We start from the raw sequence: 20,044 nt of genomic DNA on the forward strand, positions 1-20,044 counted from the left end.
TGGATGCAATCTGCTGGGTTTCCTTAGATAGAAAAACTTTTTATCCAATTTGAATAAATAACTGAATCTGACTGAACTGTTCAATGATTAGGATTAATTGGAATGTATGAACCTGACTGTTGTGAAGTGCCTTGAGACGACATGTGTTGTGAATTGACGCCATATAAATAAAACTGAATTGAATTGAATTGAATTGAATTGAATTGAATTGAATTGAATTGATGGATGAATGGATGGATGGATGGATGAACAGATGGATGGACAGATGGACGGATGGATGGATGGACGGACGGTCGGTCGGACAGACGGACGGATGGATGGACAGATGGATGGACAGATGGATGGACAGATGGACGGATGGATGGATGGACGGACGGACGGATGGATGGATGGATGGATGGATGGATGGATGGACGGATGGATGGACGGACAGATGGACGGATGGACGGACAGACGGATGGATGAATGGACGGATGGATGGAGGGACGGACAGACGGATGGATGGATGGATGGATGGATGGATGGATGGACGGTCGGTCGGACAGACAGACGGACGGATGGATGGACAGACGGACGGATGGATGGATGGATGGATGGACGGATGGATGGACGGACAGATGGACGGATGGACGGACAGACGGATGGATGAATGGACGGATGGATGGAGGGACGGACAGACGGACGGACGGACGGATGGATGGATGGACGGATGGACGGACGGACGGATGGAAGGATGGATGGACGGACGGATGGATTGATGGATGACGTCTGTTTTCTTCCCATTCAGGCCGATGTGTTTCGTCAAGCAGCTGGAGATTCCGCAGTATGGCTACAAAAACAACGTTCCCACCAGCACACCTCGTTCCAATTTGACCAAGGAGCTGGAGAAATACTCCAAGACCAGCTATGACTACACCGGCTATGACGGACAGCATGCCAGCTACGGAAAGAGAGGCCCCACATCCAAATCCCACCACGGACGGGACACATCTCCAAAGGGATATGAGGGTAAGACACATGATCATGGATCTTGACAGGAATCCATAAGGATCCATTTTCATCTTTGGTTCAGTTTTACTGGGAAATGGAACCGGTTGACTGAATCTATAATCTTTACAGCTGTTTACAGCAATGTCTGGAATAAACATGGAAAAATGTGGGTTTACTGTGAGCTCTCTGTCTTGTTGAAGGGAATTAGTTCTGCTTGGAATCCCATCATTAGGACCTGGTTTTCCTGTCTGAGGACAGTTTGAACAGACACAACTTCTTGTTATAATGACGTTAAAAATGCTGCAGCTTCTGCCTGAGGCTGAACAGAAAGCAAAGTGATGGAAGTGATGAGGAGCGAGCAGAGGATGAAGGGATGGAGGGAGTGGGAAGCAGCAGAGATAATGGAGGTGAACTTGGCTCCTTTGGCTGGAAGCCATTAGTGAGACGCAGGGGGAGGATTTCAAATGAGGCGTCACGACTGCCTGACTTCTTTCTGCTTCCTCCATCAGCATCACTGCAGCACGCTGATTCATCCTCACTGAATTACACTGCTTAAAAAAATAAAGGATCACTTAAACAACACAATATAAGTCCAAGTAAATCAAACTTCTGTGAAATCAAACTGTCCACTTAGGAAGCAACACTGATTGACAATCAATTTCACATCATGTTGTTCAAATGGAAAAGACAACAGGGGGAAATCTTTGGCGATTAGCAAGACACTCAATAAAGGAGTGGTTCTGCAGGTGGGGACCACAGACCACTTCTCAGTACCGATGCTTTCTGGCTGATGTTTTGGTCACTTTTGAATGTTGGTGGTGCTTTCACACTCGTGGTAGCATGAGACAGACTCTACAACCCACACAAGTGGTTCAGGTAGTGCAGCTCATCCAGGATGGCACATCAATGCGAGCTGTGGCAAGAAGGTTTGCTGTGTCTGTCAACGTAGTGTCCAGAGCCTGGAAGCGCTACCAGGAGACAGGCCAGTACACCAGAAGACATGGAGGAGGCCGTAGGAGGGCAACAACCCAGCAGCAGGACCACTATCTCCACCTTTGTGCAAGGAGGAACAGGAGGAGCACTGCCAGAACCCTGCAAAATGACCTCCAGCAGACCACAAATGTGCATGTGTCTGCACAAACGGTTAGAAACCGACTCCATGAGGATGGTATGAGGGCCCGACGTCCACAAATGGGGGTTGTGCTCACAGCCCAACACCGTGCAGGACGCTTGGCATTTGCCAGAGAACACCAGGATTGGCAAATTCACCACTGGTGCTCTGTGGTCTTCACAGATGAAATCAGGTTCACACTGAGCACATGTGACAGACGTGACAGAGTCTGGAGACACCGTGGAGAGAGATCTGCTGCCTGCAACATCCTTCAACATGACCGGTTTGGTAGTGGGTCAGTAATGGTGAGGGGTGGCATTTCTTTGGAGGGCCGCATGACCCTTCATGTGCTCACCAGAGGTAGCCTGACTGCCATTAGGTACCAAGATGAGATCCTGAGACCCCTTGTGAGACCATATGCTGGTGCGGTTGGCCCTGGGTTCCTCCTAATGCAGGACAATGCTAGACCTCATGTGGCTGGAGTGTGTCAGCAGTTCCTGCAAGATGAAGACATTGAAGCTATGGACCGGCCCGCCCGTTCCCCAGACCTGAATCTGATTGAGAACATCTGTGACATCATGTCTCGCTCCATCCACCAACGTCACGTTGCACCACAGACTGTCCAGGAGTTGGCGGATGCTTTAGTCCAGGTCTGGGAGGAGATCCCTCAGGAGACCATCCACCGTCTCATCAGGAGCATCTCCAGGTGTTGTAGGGAGGACATAAAGACACGTGGAGGCCACACACAATACTGAGCCTCATTTTGACTTGTTTTAAGGACATTACATCAAAGTTGGATCAGCCTCTAGTGTGTTTTTACACTTTAATTTTGTGTGTGACTCCAAATCCAGGCCTCCATTGGTTAATAAATTTGATTTCCATTGATGATTTTTGTGGGATTTTGTTGTCAGCACATTCAACTTTGTACAGAACAAAGTATTCAATGAGAATATTTCATTCATTCAGATCTAGGATGTGTTATTTGAGTGTTCCCTTTAGTTTTTTCAGCAGTGTATTATTCCTGGATTTTCCTTCTTTCCTCTGCTTTCTCCATAACTCTCGCTGTAACATCACTCCATGCTGCCTGATCTGATGTGGACTGCCAACCTGAACTGAATGATTCCTCCTGAACAATTGTAGTTCGTATGTTTCAGAGGTCCAGTGGCAGAGTCCAGTATAGAGCAGAAAATTAGGAATCATGGAAGTCTGACACACTGGAAAACCTCAAGCAGAGCAGATGTTAGCTTACATGAACTGCAGAGGGTGCTGGGGTTACATTTCCAGCTCTGATCCCTTCATCCAGCCACCATCCGGTTTGTGTGTTAATCCCTTCAGCAAATCGTTACTGTAAGAGTCCGGCCAGCAGCACCACCAGCTACGCTCCGAGCAGCAGCAGCAGCCTGAGCTGTGGAGGAGGAGGTGGAGGAGGAGGTGGAGGAGGAAGCAGCGCCAGCAGCACCTGCAGCAAGAGCAGCTTTGACTACACCCACGACATGGAGGCCGCCCACATGGCGGCCACCGCCATCCTCAACCTGTCCACGCGGTGCCGGGAGCTCCCGCACGCTCTGGGAGGGAAACCCCACGACCTGCTGACTCAGGTAAACACTTGCGTACACAAATTACCTGATGGATGAAGGCTGGAGCCACCTGCTAGCTCCTCATAAACTAGATTTATTCATAAATACTGAGAAAATGAGGAGTCCATTTCATGTTTCCAGATATAATTAGTTGATACATTCATCTGAATGTGCCAGTGATGCAGCTCAAATTCTGAATTTAGTTCAGCTGCTCATACTGAGCCACACAGCGTTCTTCCAGCACATATTCATTTAAACCTTCAAAGATTAGCAACATTGTAGAATCTGTTAATAGAAAGATTTCTAGATTTCTTTCCAAAGCAGAATAAGAGCAGAAATTTAGATAGCATACACACCTGTTCTGCTCTCAAGCAAGTGAATGTTCTCTGAGGGTTAGGGGTCACAGGGAATCTGTGTGAGCAGATAAAAGTCCAGCAGCTTGATGATTAAAATCATTTAATAATAATCACCCTAGTTAAGGGGTAGGGGCAGCTGGTGGGATGATTATATGAATGTATTCAGATTTTCTGTCTCTGGTCCTTCAGAGTCCGGTCGGTGACCTGGATGATAATGGGCCGATAGATGTGGGCGGTCAGCCCGGAGGTCCAGAGGGCAGCGGGACGGTGTTGACCCCCTTGCAGCCGATGTCCCCACAGCGTCAGGCACTGCTCAGCAGCCGCTGCTTTCAGCTGGGTGACGCCGACTGCTGGGATCTGCCGGTGGACTATACCAAGATGAAACGTCTGGGAGAAGATCAGGAGCACAAAGAGGTACAAGGAAGTCCCGAAGGTCTATGTCAGGGTTTATGGGTTTAGAAATAGTTCTGATTATGACATGATGTAGGATTGTTTGGTTTTTGGTTTCGGGTTTCTTCTTATGTTTTTCACAGTTAAGGTTTTGACTCGTTCTTTTGTTATTATTCTTCTTAGATTTTGAATCATGCTTCTGTTATTTTCCTGGTCATGCTTTAGTTTTGTCGTCTTGTTCATGTTTTGTCAAGTTTGGTTTTCGGATCTGGTTATGTTTTAGCTTCATGTTTTTCTAGTTTGTTTGTTAGAGTCTCTGTTTTTGCCGCAGCCACGTTTTGTTCTGTCTGTCAATTAAGTTTATTCGGCTCACCTGTCCAAGTTAATCTGTCCACTTGCTCCACCTGGTTTTCACTCGATATATTCACACCTGCTCTGTTTGCCTTCACTCTCATGCTCATGGCTAGCTTTGATTCTCATGTCTTGTTCTCCTGCTCATGTCAAGTTTTGATGCTCAAGTCTTGTTTTCGGATCATGCCATGCCTGTCTCGCCTGCCCGTCCGTTGTTTTGTTCCTGCCTCCTGTTGGGAGTGAGTTTTTGTTTTTTTGTCATTAAAACCTTTTCACTTACCATCACGCTGCCTGCTCGTCTGCATTGTGGGGTCCAATTCCAAGTAAACCGTGACAGAACCGTGACAGTATGTTTCCGCCAAACATGGACCTCGCGGACAGTAGGCAGGGGAGCGCCAGGGATCGCTGGGTTAAGCAGCAAATGAAGGAGGCGATGAGACTTCTGCCGACGGATTTGGAGGTTCTGCCGTCTCCTCTGCTGCTGGAAAAGATGGAGCGTGAGGCGGCCCAGCGCCAGAGTGTTCGGGAGGGCTGTTCTGTCCCTCCGCCTCAGCTCCGACGTTCCCCACCTGCTTCCGTACCGGCAACAAAGCCGTCATCTTCCTCCCGCCGCAAGAATCACCGTCATGCAGGGATTCCCAGCTGGTCGGCTGGCGAGGAGGTGGTTTCCCCGCCAGCTGACATGAGGGCTGCAGCAAGTAAGCCCGCATCTTCGTCTGCCACAGCACTGTCTGCCAGGCTCGCAGCACCTCCGCCAATACCATCTGCGCTCGCTCCAGCCCGGAGTTCTGGGGCAACACCTGCCGAGCAGGAGCAGCGCTTGAGGTTCACGGCACACCAAATCAAGATCCTCAGGATGACAGGTCTCATGTATTCCTCTCCTGAGCTGATGGAGAGGATAAAGCAGATCGAGATGGCGTATGAAGCGCCAGTAAGGCTGTTTTACTGCGATCCTCCATCATCCACGTCAAGTCTCCAGGGCGCTGCTGCAGAGCAGCCCACGTCAAGTCTCGGCGCTGCTGCAGAGCAGCCCACGTCAAGTCTCGGCGCTGCTGCAGAGCAGCCCACGTCAAGTCTCGGCGCTGCTGCAGAGCAGCCCACGTCAAGTCTCGGCGCTGCTGCTGAGCAGCCCACGTCAAGTCTCGGCGCTGCTGCAGAGCAGCCCACGTCAAGTCTCCAGGGCGCTGCTGCAGAGCAGCCCACGTCAAGTCTCCAGGGCGCTGCTGCAGAGCAGCCCACGTCAGGTCCACAGCCTGACACACCACAGCCTGACACACCACAGCCTGGGATTAAGCCTGACCCTAAGTCAGCCTCAACCCCCTCCACACGGCGCAGAGGACGTCGTAAGAGGGACGCCCTGGCTCAAGTCATCGGGGGCCCCGGCGACGCCTCTGCTCAAGTCACTAAGGGTCTCGGTCATTAAAACCTTTTCACTTACCATCATGCTGCCTGCTCGTCTGCATTGTGGGGTACAATTCCAAGCAAACCGTGACAGAACTGTGACAGATTAGGGTTGGACCTTCTCTCGGTCAGTTTATGGTTTAGTTTGTGGGCTGAATATGGTAGGAGAGTGCCCCTTGAGGATAGAAATGGCACTACATTATTTGTGCTTCAGGAACATGATGGATCATCTGCACAGTCCTGATCTGATTTCCCACACAAGCAGTTAGTGACTGCATCTGGGTTTAGAGTTTTTCACCTAAAGAGATAAAGACAGCATGACAGACATCAGTAGTTGCCAAAGATCAGCTCTGGTGATGGTCTTGCAGGACTTCTCCAGGAGCCACCTTCAGCTCCTGCTTATTCCCTTCAGGCTCTTCTGGAAAATGGAAGGCATACTTAGATAGATTTTTTTGTTTTAACTGTGAGAAGGTCCCATGTTGCCTCAGTACTCGTACTCGTTGTCTTCTGCTTCATCTGGGACCGGGTCATGGGGGCAGCAGACTCAGTAGAGACGCCCAGACGTCCCTCTCTCCAGAAATCTCCTCCAGCTCCTCCGGGGGGAGTCCAAAGCGTTCCCAGGCCAGCCGAGAGACATAGTCCCTCCAGCGTGTCCCGGGCCGTCCCCTGGGCCTCCTCCCGGTGGGACATGCCTGGAACACCTCCCGAGGAAGGCGCCCAGGAGGCATCCGGTATAGATGCCCGAGCCACCTCAACTGGCTCCTCTCGATGTGGAGGAGCAGCGGCTCTACTCCGAGCCCCTCCCAGATGGCCGAGCTCCTCACCCTATCTCTAAGGGAGTGTCTGGCCACCCTACTGAGGAAGCTCATTTCAGCCGCTTGTATCCGGGATCTCGTTCTTTCAGTCGTGACCCAAAGTTCATGGCCATAGGTGAGGGTAGGAACGTAGACCGACCGGTAAATCGAGAGCTTCGCTTTTCGGCTCAGCTCTCTCTTCCCCACAAAGGACTGGCACCGCGTCCCCATTACTGCAGCAGCCGCACCGATCCGTCGGTCGATCTCCCGCTCCATTCTTCCCTCACTTGTGAGCAAGATACTTGAACTCCTCTATTTGAGGCAGGAACTCCCCTCCAACCTGAAGAGGACAAGCCACACTTTTCCGGTTGAGAACCATGGCCTCGGACTTGGAGGAGCTGATCCTCATCCCAGCCGCTTCACACTTGGCTGCGAACCGCCCCAGCGCATGCTGTAGGTCTTGGCTAGAGGGGGCCAGCAGGACCACGTTATCTGCAAAAAGAAAAGACGAAATCCACTGGTCCCCAAACCAGACCCCCTCCGGCCCTTGGCTGCGCCTAGAGATCCTGTACATAAAGTTATGAAGGTCTGCCCTGTCGGAGTCCAACATGCACTGGGAACAGGTCCGACTGTGTGCTGGCAATGCGAACCAAACTCCTGCTCCGCTTGTACTGAGACCGGATGGCCCCTAATAAAGGGCCCCCGACTCCATACTCCTGCAGCACCCCCCACAGGGCACCACGAGGGATACAGTCAAATGTGATCCCCCTATAGTTGGAACACACCCTCAGGTCACCCTTCTTATGAAGGGGAACGTCCACCAGTCGAGGTCAGCAGCTTCCCACCCACACTGTGAACAGTGTTGGCAAAGCACTGCTTCCCCCTCTTGAGGCGCCGGACGGTTTGCCAGAAGCGCTTCTAGGCCAACCGGTAGTCCTTCTACATGGCCTCACCGAACTCCTCCCACACCCGAGTTTTTGCCTCTGCCACAGCCCGGGCCGCGGCACGCTTGGCCTCGTGGTACCCGTCAGCCGCCTCAGGAGTCCCACAAACCAACCACAGCCGATAGGACTCCTTATTCAGCTTGACAGCGTCCCTTACTGCCGGTGTCCACCACCAGGTTCAGGGATTTCCGCCACGACAGGCACCGCAGACCTTACAGCCGCAGCTACGGGTGGCAGCATCGACAATAGATGCGGAGAACATGATCCACTTGGACTCTATGTCTCCAACATCCCCCGGAATCTGGTCAAAGCTCTCCCGGAGGTGAGAGTCGAATACATCCCTGGCCGAGGGCTCCACCAGACGTTCCCAGCAGACCCTCACTATGCCCTTGGGCCTCCCGAGTCTGTCCGGCTTTCTCCTCTTCCAGCGGATCCAACTCACACCAGGTGGTGATCTCTTCACCCGAGTGTCCAAAACATGCGGCCGAAGGTCTGACGACACGACAACAAAGTTGATCGTCGACCTACTCCCTAGGGTGTTCTGGTGCCAAGTGCACTGATGGACACACTTATGCTTGAACAAGGTGTTCATTATGGACAATCCTTGACTAGCACAGAAGTCCAATAAAGAAACACCACTCGGATTCAGATCGGGGAGGCCATTCCTCCCGATCATGCCTCTCGAGGTGTTACTGTTGTTTCCCACGTGGGCGTTTAAGTCCCCCAGCAGAATATGGAGTTCCCGGGAGGGGCACCATCTAGCACCACCGACAGGGACCACAAGAAGGCTGGGTACACTGCAATACTGGTCAGCCCGTAGGCCGAAATGACAGTCAGAGACCTGTCCCCAACCCGAAGGCGCAGGGATTCGACCCTCTCATCCACTGGGGTAAACCCCAACACCAGACAACTGAGGTGGGGGGCAACACCTTCATGAGGACCACAAAATTGAGTCATGTGACGTCACCCGGTACGGCGGAGCCAGGGTCCCCCCCTGGAGCCAGGCTTGGGGTCGGGACTCATCGGAGAGTGCCTGGTGGCTGAGCTGCTCCTCGCGGGACCCGGCCGGGCCAAGCCCGAACTAGAGACATGAAGCCATCCCCCAGTGGTCCCACCACCTGCAGGGGGAACCATGAGGGACCGGTGCAAAGAGGATTGGGCATTGGACGAAGGTGGAGACCTCGGCGGCCCGATCTCCACATGCTTAGGCTGGCCCTAGGGAAGTAGAATGTCTCCTTGCTTGGGGGGAAGGAGCCTGAGATTGTGCAGGAGGTCGAGAGATATCGACTAGAAATAGTCGGGCTCATCTCCACGCACACCGTGGGCTCTGGAACCCATCTCCTCGAGAGGGACTGGACTCTCTTCTACTCTGGAGTAGTGGCCCCGGAGTATTTTAGTCAGAGTAGGAGTGCCTCAGTATGAACTGAAATATGTGCAGATTTGATTTGATTTCAAGTTTTCCGCCAAAATGTTCAGAGCAGGAACTCAGAGAGGATTGAGTCTGTCCCAAACATCATGGAAGTAGCTGTTAGAGTCTCTGCAGGTGAACAGATTCAAGATGAAAACATGATGACACTGAGTTGTAACATAATTGGACAGCTGTTTGTGCTCCTGGGGAGCTTTAAGGCATCTTGATGTATTTTAGTTAAACATGGAACATTTCTCTGCCTGATTTAAAGCTCAGAGTCACAGCAGTGAGTTCATCTCCAGTTTGGTCGGAATCCCTGATCCTTCTTCCTGCTAAACTTTCCCTCAGTTCCCCAAAATTAGCATTCCCAGATGGAGAATCAATGAAACGTCCTATTTCATCACACAGAGAAATCATCTAGTGAAGTTAGCGATGTTTGCACATGCTCAGTTTGACCTCTACTGTACTGGTTAAATGTCATCCCTGTAGCCGAGAGATGATCTGGATCCATTCCAGGAGCTGCTGGACGAGCAGCACTTCCCCGCTGAGGTGACGGTTCCCAGCCCCAAACACCACAAATACCCCCCGTGCAAGGATGGCAAGAAGGAGCTGATCACGTAAGGCTGAAACATCTCTGCAGAAGGTTCCTTCAGATGAGCAGACAATGGGCCTGTGAATGTGAAGCAGCATGTTAGAAACTGTCTGAAATAGAGAGAGATTTCAAACTGCAGCTCCATCTGTTGGCACCCAACCTGGCTGTTGAAATAGACTGATTATTTTATCAGCAGTTCACTTTCTGCTCTGAAACTGGAGATCAGGAAGCTTTGACAGACCGCTGACAGGAACTTCACATTCCACACATTTCTCCTCTTATTTTATTCTCTAAACAAAAAGTGTCACCGTTAGAATTTATCATCTGAAACTAGCATGTCTGCAACTAGTCCTCAGATCTTTAGGTGTTAGAGGCTGAAACTGTCATCTTTCAGGCAAACCCAGCATTTCACACACACTACCGGTCAAAGGTTTTAGATACATTTCCCACTAAATGGGTCTCTTTATTTCCATGACTATTTACATTGTAGATTCTCATCAAACCTGTGAATGAACACATGGAATTATGTAGTAAACAGAAACGTGAAATAATTCTCAACATTTTTATATTTTAGATTCTTCCCTTTAATGACTGCTTTGCTCTCTGGGCGTTCTCTCCATGATCTTCATGAGGTGGTCACCTCAAATTTCCCAAAGAGTTTTGAAAGAACTTCCCAGAGGGTCATTGAGAGAAGGTCGAAGGTTAATATTTCAGTCATCAAAGCAAAGGGCAGCTACTTTAAGGAAGCTAAAATATAAAACATATTTAAAGTTCTTTTAGTTTTTGTTTGCTACATAATTCTATATGTGTTCATTCAGACTTTTGATGCCTTCAGTGAGAATCTACGTACAACACAGTCATGAACATAAAGAAAACCAGTGAAAGGGACCGTGGTTCTAAAACCTTTGACCAGTAGTGTAGATGGATCTGTTGCCCCTTAGCTGCTGTGAAGCATCTCAGATTATCTCCCAGATAAGTTAGGTCAGGGGCTAAGGTTAAACCTTGAGCCCTGGTCTCAAAGACCAACTAGAGTTATTTAATTTGATCTGTTTGTTGCTCAGCGGTTCTTGTACCAAATGATGATAACGATAATGTTTCTGAGTCTGAAGTGCTTTTGATAATGAGATCGTTTCTCAAGCTGGTTGGGTCGGACTGGTCAGGTCTTACTGGTTGTTCTCTGGTTGGATCTCATTGGTCGGGTCTGATCACGTTTTGCTCATGGGGTCTCACGGGTTGGAGTTTGTGGTGGTCTTCAGAGACTGTTGAGTTTCAGTGACTGACTTTCTTCTTCTGCAGTCTGTCAAGCTGTCAACTGGCCGATAAGAACATTCGTAGTTTGATGACGTCCAACTCACAGGAACTAAAGTGAGTCCTTTGTCAGCTCAAATGGCTAAACACTGGTGTAGTTCCTCTATCTGACTGTTGGTGGTGCTGTTTGTTACCCAGGTGTCCAACACCAGGCTGTGACGGGTCGGGGCACATTACGGGAAATTATGCTTCCCACAGGAGGTACAGAGAACAACACGTCAAAGAGAATCTGCAGCTCTGCAACAAAGTTTACAGTTTCTGCTGATGTCTGATTTTCTGTTTATTCATCTCTCCTTGTGACGTCTTTTCATTGCCTGTTGTTCCTGCTCTCCCGCAGTCTGTCTGGATGTCCTCGAGCCAAGAAGAGCAGCGTAAAGATCCTCCACAGCAAAGAGGAGAAGGACGAGCAGGAGCCGATCAAGTAAGAGTTTTTCCAGCTGTTTGAATGTAGGAGCCGTGAGGTGTGGGGCTCACCTCCAGGCAGCAGGGGGAAGCATTTTTCAGCCGCCTGCTGAAACATCAGCTCAGACACACGAACATACGGTTCAGTCGGATCGTAGTTTCGGGGAATGTTGTTACCCGCTGCAGTTTGTTCCTCCTCCCAGGTGTCCAGTCCCAGGTTGTGATGGACAGGGTCATGTGACGGGAAAGTATGCTTCTCATCGCAGTGCATCAGGCTGCCCCCTGGCGGCCAAGAGGCAGAAAGACAGCTACATAAATGGATCGCAGTTTGTGTGGAAGTCTGGGAAAACGGATGGGATGAGCTGTCCAACTCCAGGCTGCGACGGCTCCGGACACGTCAGCGGGAGCTTCCTGACCCACCGCAGGTGAATCAGCATGAAGAGAAACGATTACCAATAAATTCATTTAGGAATAAAAAGTAACTTGTTAAAGAGAGTCTTCAGTTAAACAGCTGATATTCCTGAGATGATGTCACTTCATTACCATCAAGGCCCAGTTCTCATCCAGTGCCAGTCCAGATGTTTTCAGCATCTGTTTGTATTTGCAGTCTCTCCGGTTGTCCCCGCACAACCTCGGCAATGAAGAAGGCCAGGATGAGCAGCGTGGACATGTTGACAATCAAACAAAGAGCAAGCAAGGGTCAGACAGAAAGCAATAAACAGATGGAATCAGAGCTACATCTTTACTACTATAACTGACCCTCTCCTCTGTAATGTGGATGGATCTGTGTGTTTGTGCTTCAGGAATTGAAAATGATGAAGAAATAAAACAGCTGGATGAAGAAATCAAAGATCTGAGTGAGTCCAACAATCAAGTGGAGTCAGATATGATCAAACTGAGGACTCAGGTGAGGAATCATCCCATCGTTTCATCTTTTTAGTCTCAATCTGAACATTTTCAGATGTTTATTCTGTTGTGAGGATCAGAAATATTAGATTTTCTTTTGGAAATTAGAAGCTTGAATAAAACCTCATCAGATCTATGAACCTCCTACTTTTAATTTTAACATTCATCCACCCACCATCCGTCCTGAAGATGTAGCTCTCTGATTAATGGTAGAAGATGGATGTGCAGAAGGTTTCCTTTAAATGATTCAACCCTCAAATCTGTTTCAGATAAGAAAAAATGTGAATTATATAAAACTTAGATCTGTATGTAATAAATGTTATAAAACATGTCATGATTGCCGCTGCTCTTTTTGAACAGATCACCACCATGGAGACCAGCCTGAAGTCCATCGAGGAGGAGAACAAAGTGATCGAACAGCAGAACGACTCGCTGCTGCATGAACTCGCCAACCTCAGCCAGTCACTCATCAACAGCCTGGCCAACATCCAGCTGCCACACATGGTGAGAAACTGTCCTAAACATCTTAAATCTGTCCTCTAGAACCGCCTGGCCAACATCTAGACACAGTCTCAGACTCCTGGTGAGGACAATCAGTAGAAGCTGTTTAGATGTGTACTTCTGACCCAGAACTGACCCACTCTACTTCATGTGAGGTTAACTTGTCTGTTGCCTTTGCAGCAGTGAATAAACGGGCAGATTCGAGGAGTATTGGCCCGTTTCAGGTCGGGCTGAGCTCTACAAGGACAAATCTAAGGAAGGTTCTGAACATCATTTAGAGTTCTGGTCCACAGCTGCTCAGTCATCAAAGCGGGTTCTCTTCAAATATTCAACTGAAGATTTTCTGTTTTTTATTCCACGCTTTCATTTTGAAATTATAAAACAGTCATGTTTACTGAGTTCTGAACATAAACTGAATAAATCCAGTTTATTCTGACTTTACGTCTTAGCTGGTTTCTTCCTGCCAGCTCAGCCTAAAACCATCTTTTCACGGAACTCCGGGTTCTTCTGGGTTTACTCTGGGTTTTTCTCGTGCAGACATGTTTAATGTTTGTCATGAAATAAACTGTCTCCAGCTGTTTTTCTTCATCTGCTTCTTTCTGTTCAGTTCATGCCACTTGTCACAGAACCAATGGCGCCGCAGTGTTTTTGGTTTGATGTCATGTCTCAGTGTTGGAAGGAGACTCTGGCTAATTGGATAATCTCTGAAAATAGAAAGCTGACAGATAACTGGACCTTTTCGTTCTGCTTAAACAAGCTTCATATAACGGTGTGAGAAAACCTCCACCTTAACGAGGAGTTCAGTTCTGGGACAATCGCTCCGTTCACTCAGCAGAATCCCATCTCTGTATCTGTGTGGCTGAGATCCGGCATCAGAGGGAGTGATCGAAATGATCCAGCCTCTGTTCATGTCTCAGAGGACTTCCTGTGGGTTTTAATCTAAATGACAGAAACATCTGAGCTGCTTGGTGAACGGAGGTGCTATGAAAGGACTCGTTAAGGTGGACGTTGTGTCGTTCATGAGGCTCTTGAGTGATGATGGGCTAATGGACTTCTCTGTACACCCTCTCCTGTAGAGACCGCTGCCACAGAAAGAGACCCCAGTAAAGCTTAACTGCAGTTTACAGATGCTTCCCAGAGTAAGAAATCATCCTTTATCCAATTATCCTCCTCTTCTGCACTCCCATCCCCTCCTGACTCCCGCTGCTCATCACTGCTGACCATCCACACTCCATCCCTCTACCTCCATAACATCTATAACCTCATCATCTGCTTCCTAAAAAGAGTCAAATTCAACTTCACAGGAAACTAGGCAGCAACTGAGAAGCACGGGGGTGGAGGTGTGATGATTTGGACTTGTTTTGACCGTGGAGCTGCTCTGGAATCAGAAATGATCTGGATGGTCAATCTAGTTCATCTGCAGGTTGCTGAACCATGGATCAGAGTAAGGTTTGTCATCAACCGCTGATTGATCAGAGTGACAGATAGCAGAGGTCACCTCAAGAAACCCGTTTATAATTAGTAAAATCAATCAGCGTGGTCATCTTTAGAAGAACAATCTGCTGTGTTGATCTAAACCAGCAGAAATCTGAAGCTTCTCCTCAGAACATAAATAACCCCAAAGATTTATAAGTAAAAGATTTTACTATAAAATTAAGTGTGATTCGGCTAAAAGCACTAATAAACCCAGATAAACCCAGTTATGTTTGGACCTCCATATCTCAGCCATCCTTTCCTTCGGAACCATCATTCAAAGTGTAAACGGATCACAGAAAGTTGGACCTGGCCCATTTAAATTGGAGGATTTCTTTTCAGATTTTTCCACATAATGTTCAGCTTAGAGTGTAATGATGGTTCTGACCCGGTACAATAATAAGAACTTTTTGGATTTAACCTCCTTTCACAGTCACAGCTTCATCTCTACATGTCCAGGTTCTTCATCCAATCTTAGGCGTTTCTGTCTCCTTCCAGCTGGTGTGTCTTCTACTTGCTGTAGGACGTTCTGACCAATCAGAGCCCAGAGTGCAGAGAGACACGCCCACTCTCACTCGCTGTCAGTAGATTTCAGTTCTGGATGGTTCTGGTACCAGGAGGTTCTGATGCACACCACTTGTTTGAAGCTTAAATTATTGCCTGTGGGCTCCCCAGAAATGGAGGCAATCACCATAGTAACCAGTGACTCGGCTACTTCTTTTTTTCCTTGTGCTAAACTGGATTTGTCCCAGTAGTCGGAGCTGGGAATGATGTCACACTTTAACTAAGAGCTTTCTAGTTGCAAGTTGGAAAACTTTGGGATTTGTTTCGATGCTAACCACTTTTAGCAACACAAGCCAAGAAGAATATATTTCTGCATTTTACGCACAAAATAAGCGTGTTAGGTAATACTCTACAAGCAGAAGAGCTGATAAATAATCTATTCAGGCAACGTCTGTACTTCGTTCTATTTTAGCAGAGCCATACACTGAACTCCAGGCTGCTTGGCAAGCTCCGACTTTCCCAGTCAGAATTCCAACTCAAAGCGAATAAATCAAGAGGCTCCCAGAATTTGATACTTTCCACATAGAACCGCAAACAGGAGGATGTTTTAAATAGAATTTTCAAAATAAAGTGTAGAAACCCTTTAAAATAAAATTCTAGTTCTGAGTTTGGAGGTGCAGAGGGATAGATGGTGACCTTGTTGTTCTTTTATTGGGTAAACCACCTCCTCCTGGTTCCCCCTAACAAAGATTTCCAGAATTTTCTTTGAGTTTTGGTGTTTTGTTGAAGCCTCACTGAAGTCTAACTCAGTTCTGAAGCCAGAGCTGCTCCAACTCCCAGCTGGAAGATTCGTTTCCTGTTGTATCTCATCTTTCGATCCATGAACTTCCTGATTTTGTTTCCATCTGCTGAATGTTTTCATCTTCCACCGGCACTCCATCCCTTTCCTGAGTTCTGCATGCTTTGGATTTGTTTTGGTTCTCCTCAGTCTGCTGGTAGATTTGTAGAAAACGGGACTGAAACAGTGAGTCGTGTTTTTTCCTGACGGTGTTCCCCTTTTCCTGCTTGTTCTCCAAACCTTTCCCTCAGAGTTTCCTCAGAGACTCTGTGTCAACTTAAGCTGACTCTCTCTCTTCCTGGGTTTGTTCTGTTGCACAGGAACCAATGAACGAGCAGAACTTTGACACATATGTGAGCACTCTGACAGACATGTACACCCACCAGGACCAGTACCAGAGCCCGGAGAACAAGGCACTGCTAGAGAACATCCGACAGGCTGTTCAGGGCATCCATGTCTGATTGGGAGCAGGAAAAAGGTCCGGAGGATCCGGACTGGTGGTTCTGCTGCTGCTGTTTTGCTGTTTTTCTCCTCTCCGCTCCACTCCATCAGTGTCTGGTACTGTTCTCTTGGTTGGTGTTGCTTTGCTTTGGACCTCAGACATCATTTTCATATGACCTGATATAATGTGACGTCCTGTTTATGGCTGCTCATCCTGTAAATGGATTTATTTATTTCCTGTTGATGCTGTTTACACAAGGACAAACTGGGCTTTACTGGTTAAACTGGGAGCAGAGAAGAACCATCGTCTGAATGTCTGAAATTAGACTGTGATGTTCCTGTGAATCATTCACACTGAACCTCTGAACTTCCTGGTGCAGATCCCACCATCCCATTGGTGAGTTTCCTTTCGAACTTTTATTTTGAAATGTAAACGGCTGCAGGAAACGTAGGAGACAATCTGCCATCTGACATGACTGTAGAAGGACAGCCAGTCAGCAGTGTCCATGTGGTCATCCCTGTCTCGCTGTGGGATGGAGTCTGTGTGAGAGGAACTGTGTGGGAATATGCAATTTCTTATGAATCAATGAGCAAAGAGCTGAAAGATGTTTTTACTGAAGATAAATGTGACGCGTTTTGTACAAATCTTTTCCTACATCTGTGTTTTAGGAATCAAACGCCTCTGTTCCCATGTTTAGATGTTTTATTCTGAGCTTATCTGGATTTACAGGGTCAAATAAAAAAAGCATCCACACAGACTGAGGTCCTCCAGAACCTGTCGGATGAAGGAGGCTTTGGGTCAACACCACAGAACGGATGAGACATTTCCTCATCACACCTCATCATGCATGCACTTTATGGGAGCACGTTCCAGTATCTTCATGGCACAGGTCCAGTTTATCACCACAAGGAAAACTCCGCCTCTCACTTGCTTATATGGCCAACTTCCTGAGCACATAAACAAACCATAACCTCCACGGTTTCTCCTTCAGTCTGGGAAGGTGGCTGAAGTTCTGCTTCTGTTCATGAAACTATGAGTTCATTTTCTCAGCCCAGTTTGATTCAGGAGGAACTAGGCTGGTTTCACAACAAACCAGTTTGACAATAACAGAAGAAAAACCTTGAAAGTCTTCTTCAGAAGGTGAATCCAGCCTGGTTCATGCCCCAAGGTGAGAAAAAACATGTTTCCAGGATTAACACGATCCATGTGAAACAGTTCCATCATTCCCAGCAGGAAGGAACCTGAATCAGTGTGTTGGACCACACTATAATCATTACTGTCATTCCAGAGTGGAGCTTGATGGGTTTAAAATGTTTCTGACATTTTGGCAGAAGGATCTCCTTCCAAATAAATTTAGATCAGAAGTTCTAAAGCCTGATAAAAGTCCTGAATAAAATTCCTCCCTCCTGTTTCTTGGATCATTTTGGGCTTTGATCAATGGACGAACATCCCACTGACTGGAGGAGTTTTCCTTGAAGGAAACTGATCTGGAGCTTCCTGCTGTAAACGCCTGCTTTGGTTTTTTCTATCATCAGTTTTCATGGAGAACGGTGGAGTTAAAGCACAATTTAAAGATGTGAACTGTAACACTAACATGCCTGAATGAAGAACCTCATCTTAAAATGATCTGAAAACGTTTTTTATATGTTTGATTTCTTTCTTTGTGTCAAACTTTCAGAAGCTTTTTTCTTACCAAACAGCATGACTTCCTGCTGACACCTTCAAGGTCACCAGTTTTTGTGGGACGTTTCTGTTGAATTGTGGAGTTTGTACAGTTTCTATCATGTTGGTGTTGCCATCTGTTGCTCTGAATAAATCTTGTGTTGCAACACCTGCAACAAAGCTTTATTGATCCTTCTTAAACATCTGCAGGGTCTCTTCATGTCTGCTTCTACTGCAGATGATTGAAACTTACCACATCAGGCCACATAAGATCGTTTCTTTATTTATGCAGTTAAATATCTGTACCCACCACATGTAAGTTTCTGCTAACTGTAAGTTAGAAGGTCTTACATAATCTGAGAGCATCATGTGGTCCGAAGGTGGCCATACATACACGCACACACACACCAACCACTTTATTACACCTTACTACTACTGGGTTGAACCCCTGTTTCTCTTCAGAATAGATTCAACAAGGTGTCTGAAACATTCCTCAGAGATTTGGGTGGCTGAGCCTCCATGATGAGGATCTCCTGTTCCACCTCAACCCAAAGATTCTCTGTTGGATGAAGATCTGGTGACTGTAGATGTCATTGGAGACCAGTAAATCCACTGTGATTATGTTAGGTTTATGATTATTGATTGATTAATCTTGATCAATAATTATAATTACAAATCATAATCTGACAAAATCAACTTCTTAACCAAAATCCTCATTTATGAATCGAGACCAGAGATGTTTCTGGTGTTGTAATTGTGGCTCAAAGCCTTTGACAATTACAACCGTTAAATACTCCGTAATAATTGATAACTATTGCCGGAGATGTCGCTGTTTAATCGACCGTTTCTGTCGAAACGTGTGGAACGTTAACCTTATTTTGACTGACGAATCACTTTCGCACACAATGAACACAAAACGCTCTCTCTTTATCTATGTGAATATTTATTAATCTTCACCTACTCAACATGCAAAATTCTACAAACACAGGGGTAACACATCTAAATAAGTAAAATTCAACAAACGGTAGTGGGTATGTATTGAATCAACCAGCAGTTTATGGCACTACAGACGAAGGAAATGAGAATATGAGTGGTGGTGTAGTGGTGAGTGGTGGGGGGTTGGAGCGCAGCTCCGATTGTCCTTTATGATCTTCTGATCATAAAACTTCCCCCCAACTCCTGAGCACAAAGGATTCTAACTTTTGGCGGCAATCTAGCACAGTGAGGTTGAAGACAAAAGGGAAATGGAGAATTTTACCATGAGGTCGTTTTAACAGTCCAGTCTTACAACGCACCCGCGTTGACTCTCAGATAGTAAAACACAAGCAGCTCAAGGACCGCGGCGGATCCCGATATCAACATAACACATCAAAGTTTCAATAAGCAAGGTTACATGCACATATTATTCAGAACACATGAGATCCTAACCAGCGATTCTGATCGCTTCTACAACCTCTGACCCTGCCCAGGCCTTCTAATAAAAAAATAAAAGATGAAATAAAAGATGGGTTTTACTTGTTGAAGCTTCCTGCGGGGCAGCGAGTGGGAGGAAAAAAAAGGGGGGGGCTGAGTGTTGTTGCGCGTCCGCAGTTAGACTCCAAGAGAGCGGCCGGTCCTGTCCTTTGGTCTCTTTTTGACGAAAAGGAAAAATAGGATCTGACCATCAGCAGTCGACTAGGGATGAAACACAATGGCGGTTCGTTTCCTCGAACTCCGTGTTTTAGTTACGTGTTAAACTCACGTCTTCGATCGGCAAAGTGAAATTCCTGGCCTTCCTAGTCCAGAAACCTCAGTTATGAATTGTTCGTTGGCCAACGAGAGAGAGAAATAACTGGAAACTCCACGTGGGATTTCTGTTACTTTCAAGGACGCTCCAGTTGCGTGGCGACCCCGTCAAGATTGCCAGCTGGAAAGCAAGTTTTAAATTGCCCGCCTTTCTATATAGCGTCTTGTGACGTCAGACTTGAGACGCCCAGTCATAACAGTCGTGATGCTCAACGGGATACAAAATGGCCGCAAGCATCAGGAGGCCTGGTGTCTGTGCAAGTAGTCCAATATTCAGCAACAAGTGGTCCAACAATGATGAAGTTTGAG

At 47.4% G+C, this 20,044-nt stretch overlaps 1 protein-coding gene across 5 annotated transcripts in view; it reads left to right on the forward strand.

The window, feature by feature from the left end:
- myt1la (myelin transcription factor 1-like, a) overlaps nt 1–18,121 on the forward strand; it is a 60,951-nt gene extending 42,830 nt beyond the window's left edge. For 3 of the 5 annotated variants that reach the window (XM_047388183.1, XM_047388182.1, XM_047388184.1), the window contains 13 exons: nt 788–1,008; nt 3,437–3,699; nt 4,224–4,448; nt 9,812–9,939; nt 11,211–11,279; nt 11,361–11,423; nt 11,560–11,643; nt 11,828–12,049; nt 12,232–12,323; nt 12,428–12,531; nt 12,891–13,034; nt 14,108–14,170; nt 16,167–18,121. In XM_047388183.1, the coding sequence (XP_047244139.1) occupies nt 788–1,008; nt 3,437–3,699; nt 4,224–4,448; nt 9,812–9,939; nt 11,211–11,279; nt 11,361–11,423; nt 11,560–11,643; nt 11,828–12,049; nt 12,232–12,323; nt 12,428–12,531; nt 12,891–13,034; nt 14,108–14,170; nt 16,167–16,307 (1,819 nt within the window). In that variant the 3' untranslated portion in view covers nt 16,308–18,121. The remainder of the gene's footprint in view (nt 1–787; nt 1,009–3,436; nt 3,700–4,223; nt 4,449–9,811; nt 9,940–11,210; nt 11,280–11,360; nt 11,424–11,559; nt 11,644–11,827; nt 12,050–12,231; nt 12,324–12,427; nt 12,532–12,890; nt 13,035–14,107; nt 14,171–16,166) is intronic. The other 2 variants (XR_007041805.1, XM_047388185.1) reach the window with 2 other exon arrangements.
- Nucleotides 18,122–20,044: the final 1,923 nt, after the last annotated feature.

This window comes from Girardinichthys multiradiatus, chromosome 15 (assembly GCF_021462225.1).
Source record: "Girardinichthys multiradiatus isolate DD_20200921_A chromosome 15, DD_fGirMul_XY1, whole genome shotgun sequence".
Lineage (NCBI taxonomy): Eukaryota > Metazoa > Chordata > Actinopteri > Cyprinodontiformes > Goodeidae > Girardinichthys > Girardinichthys multiradiatus.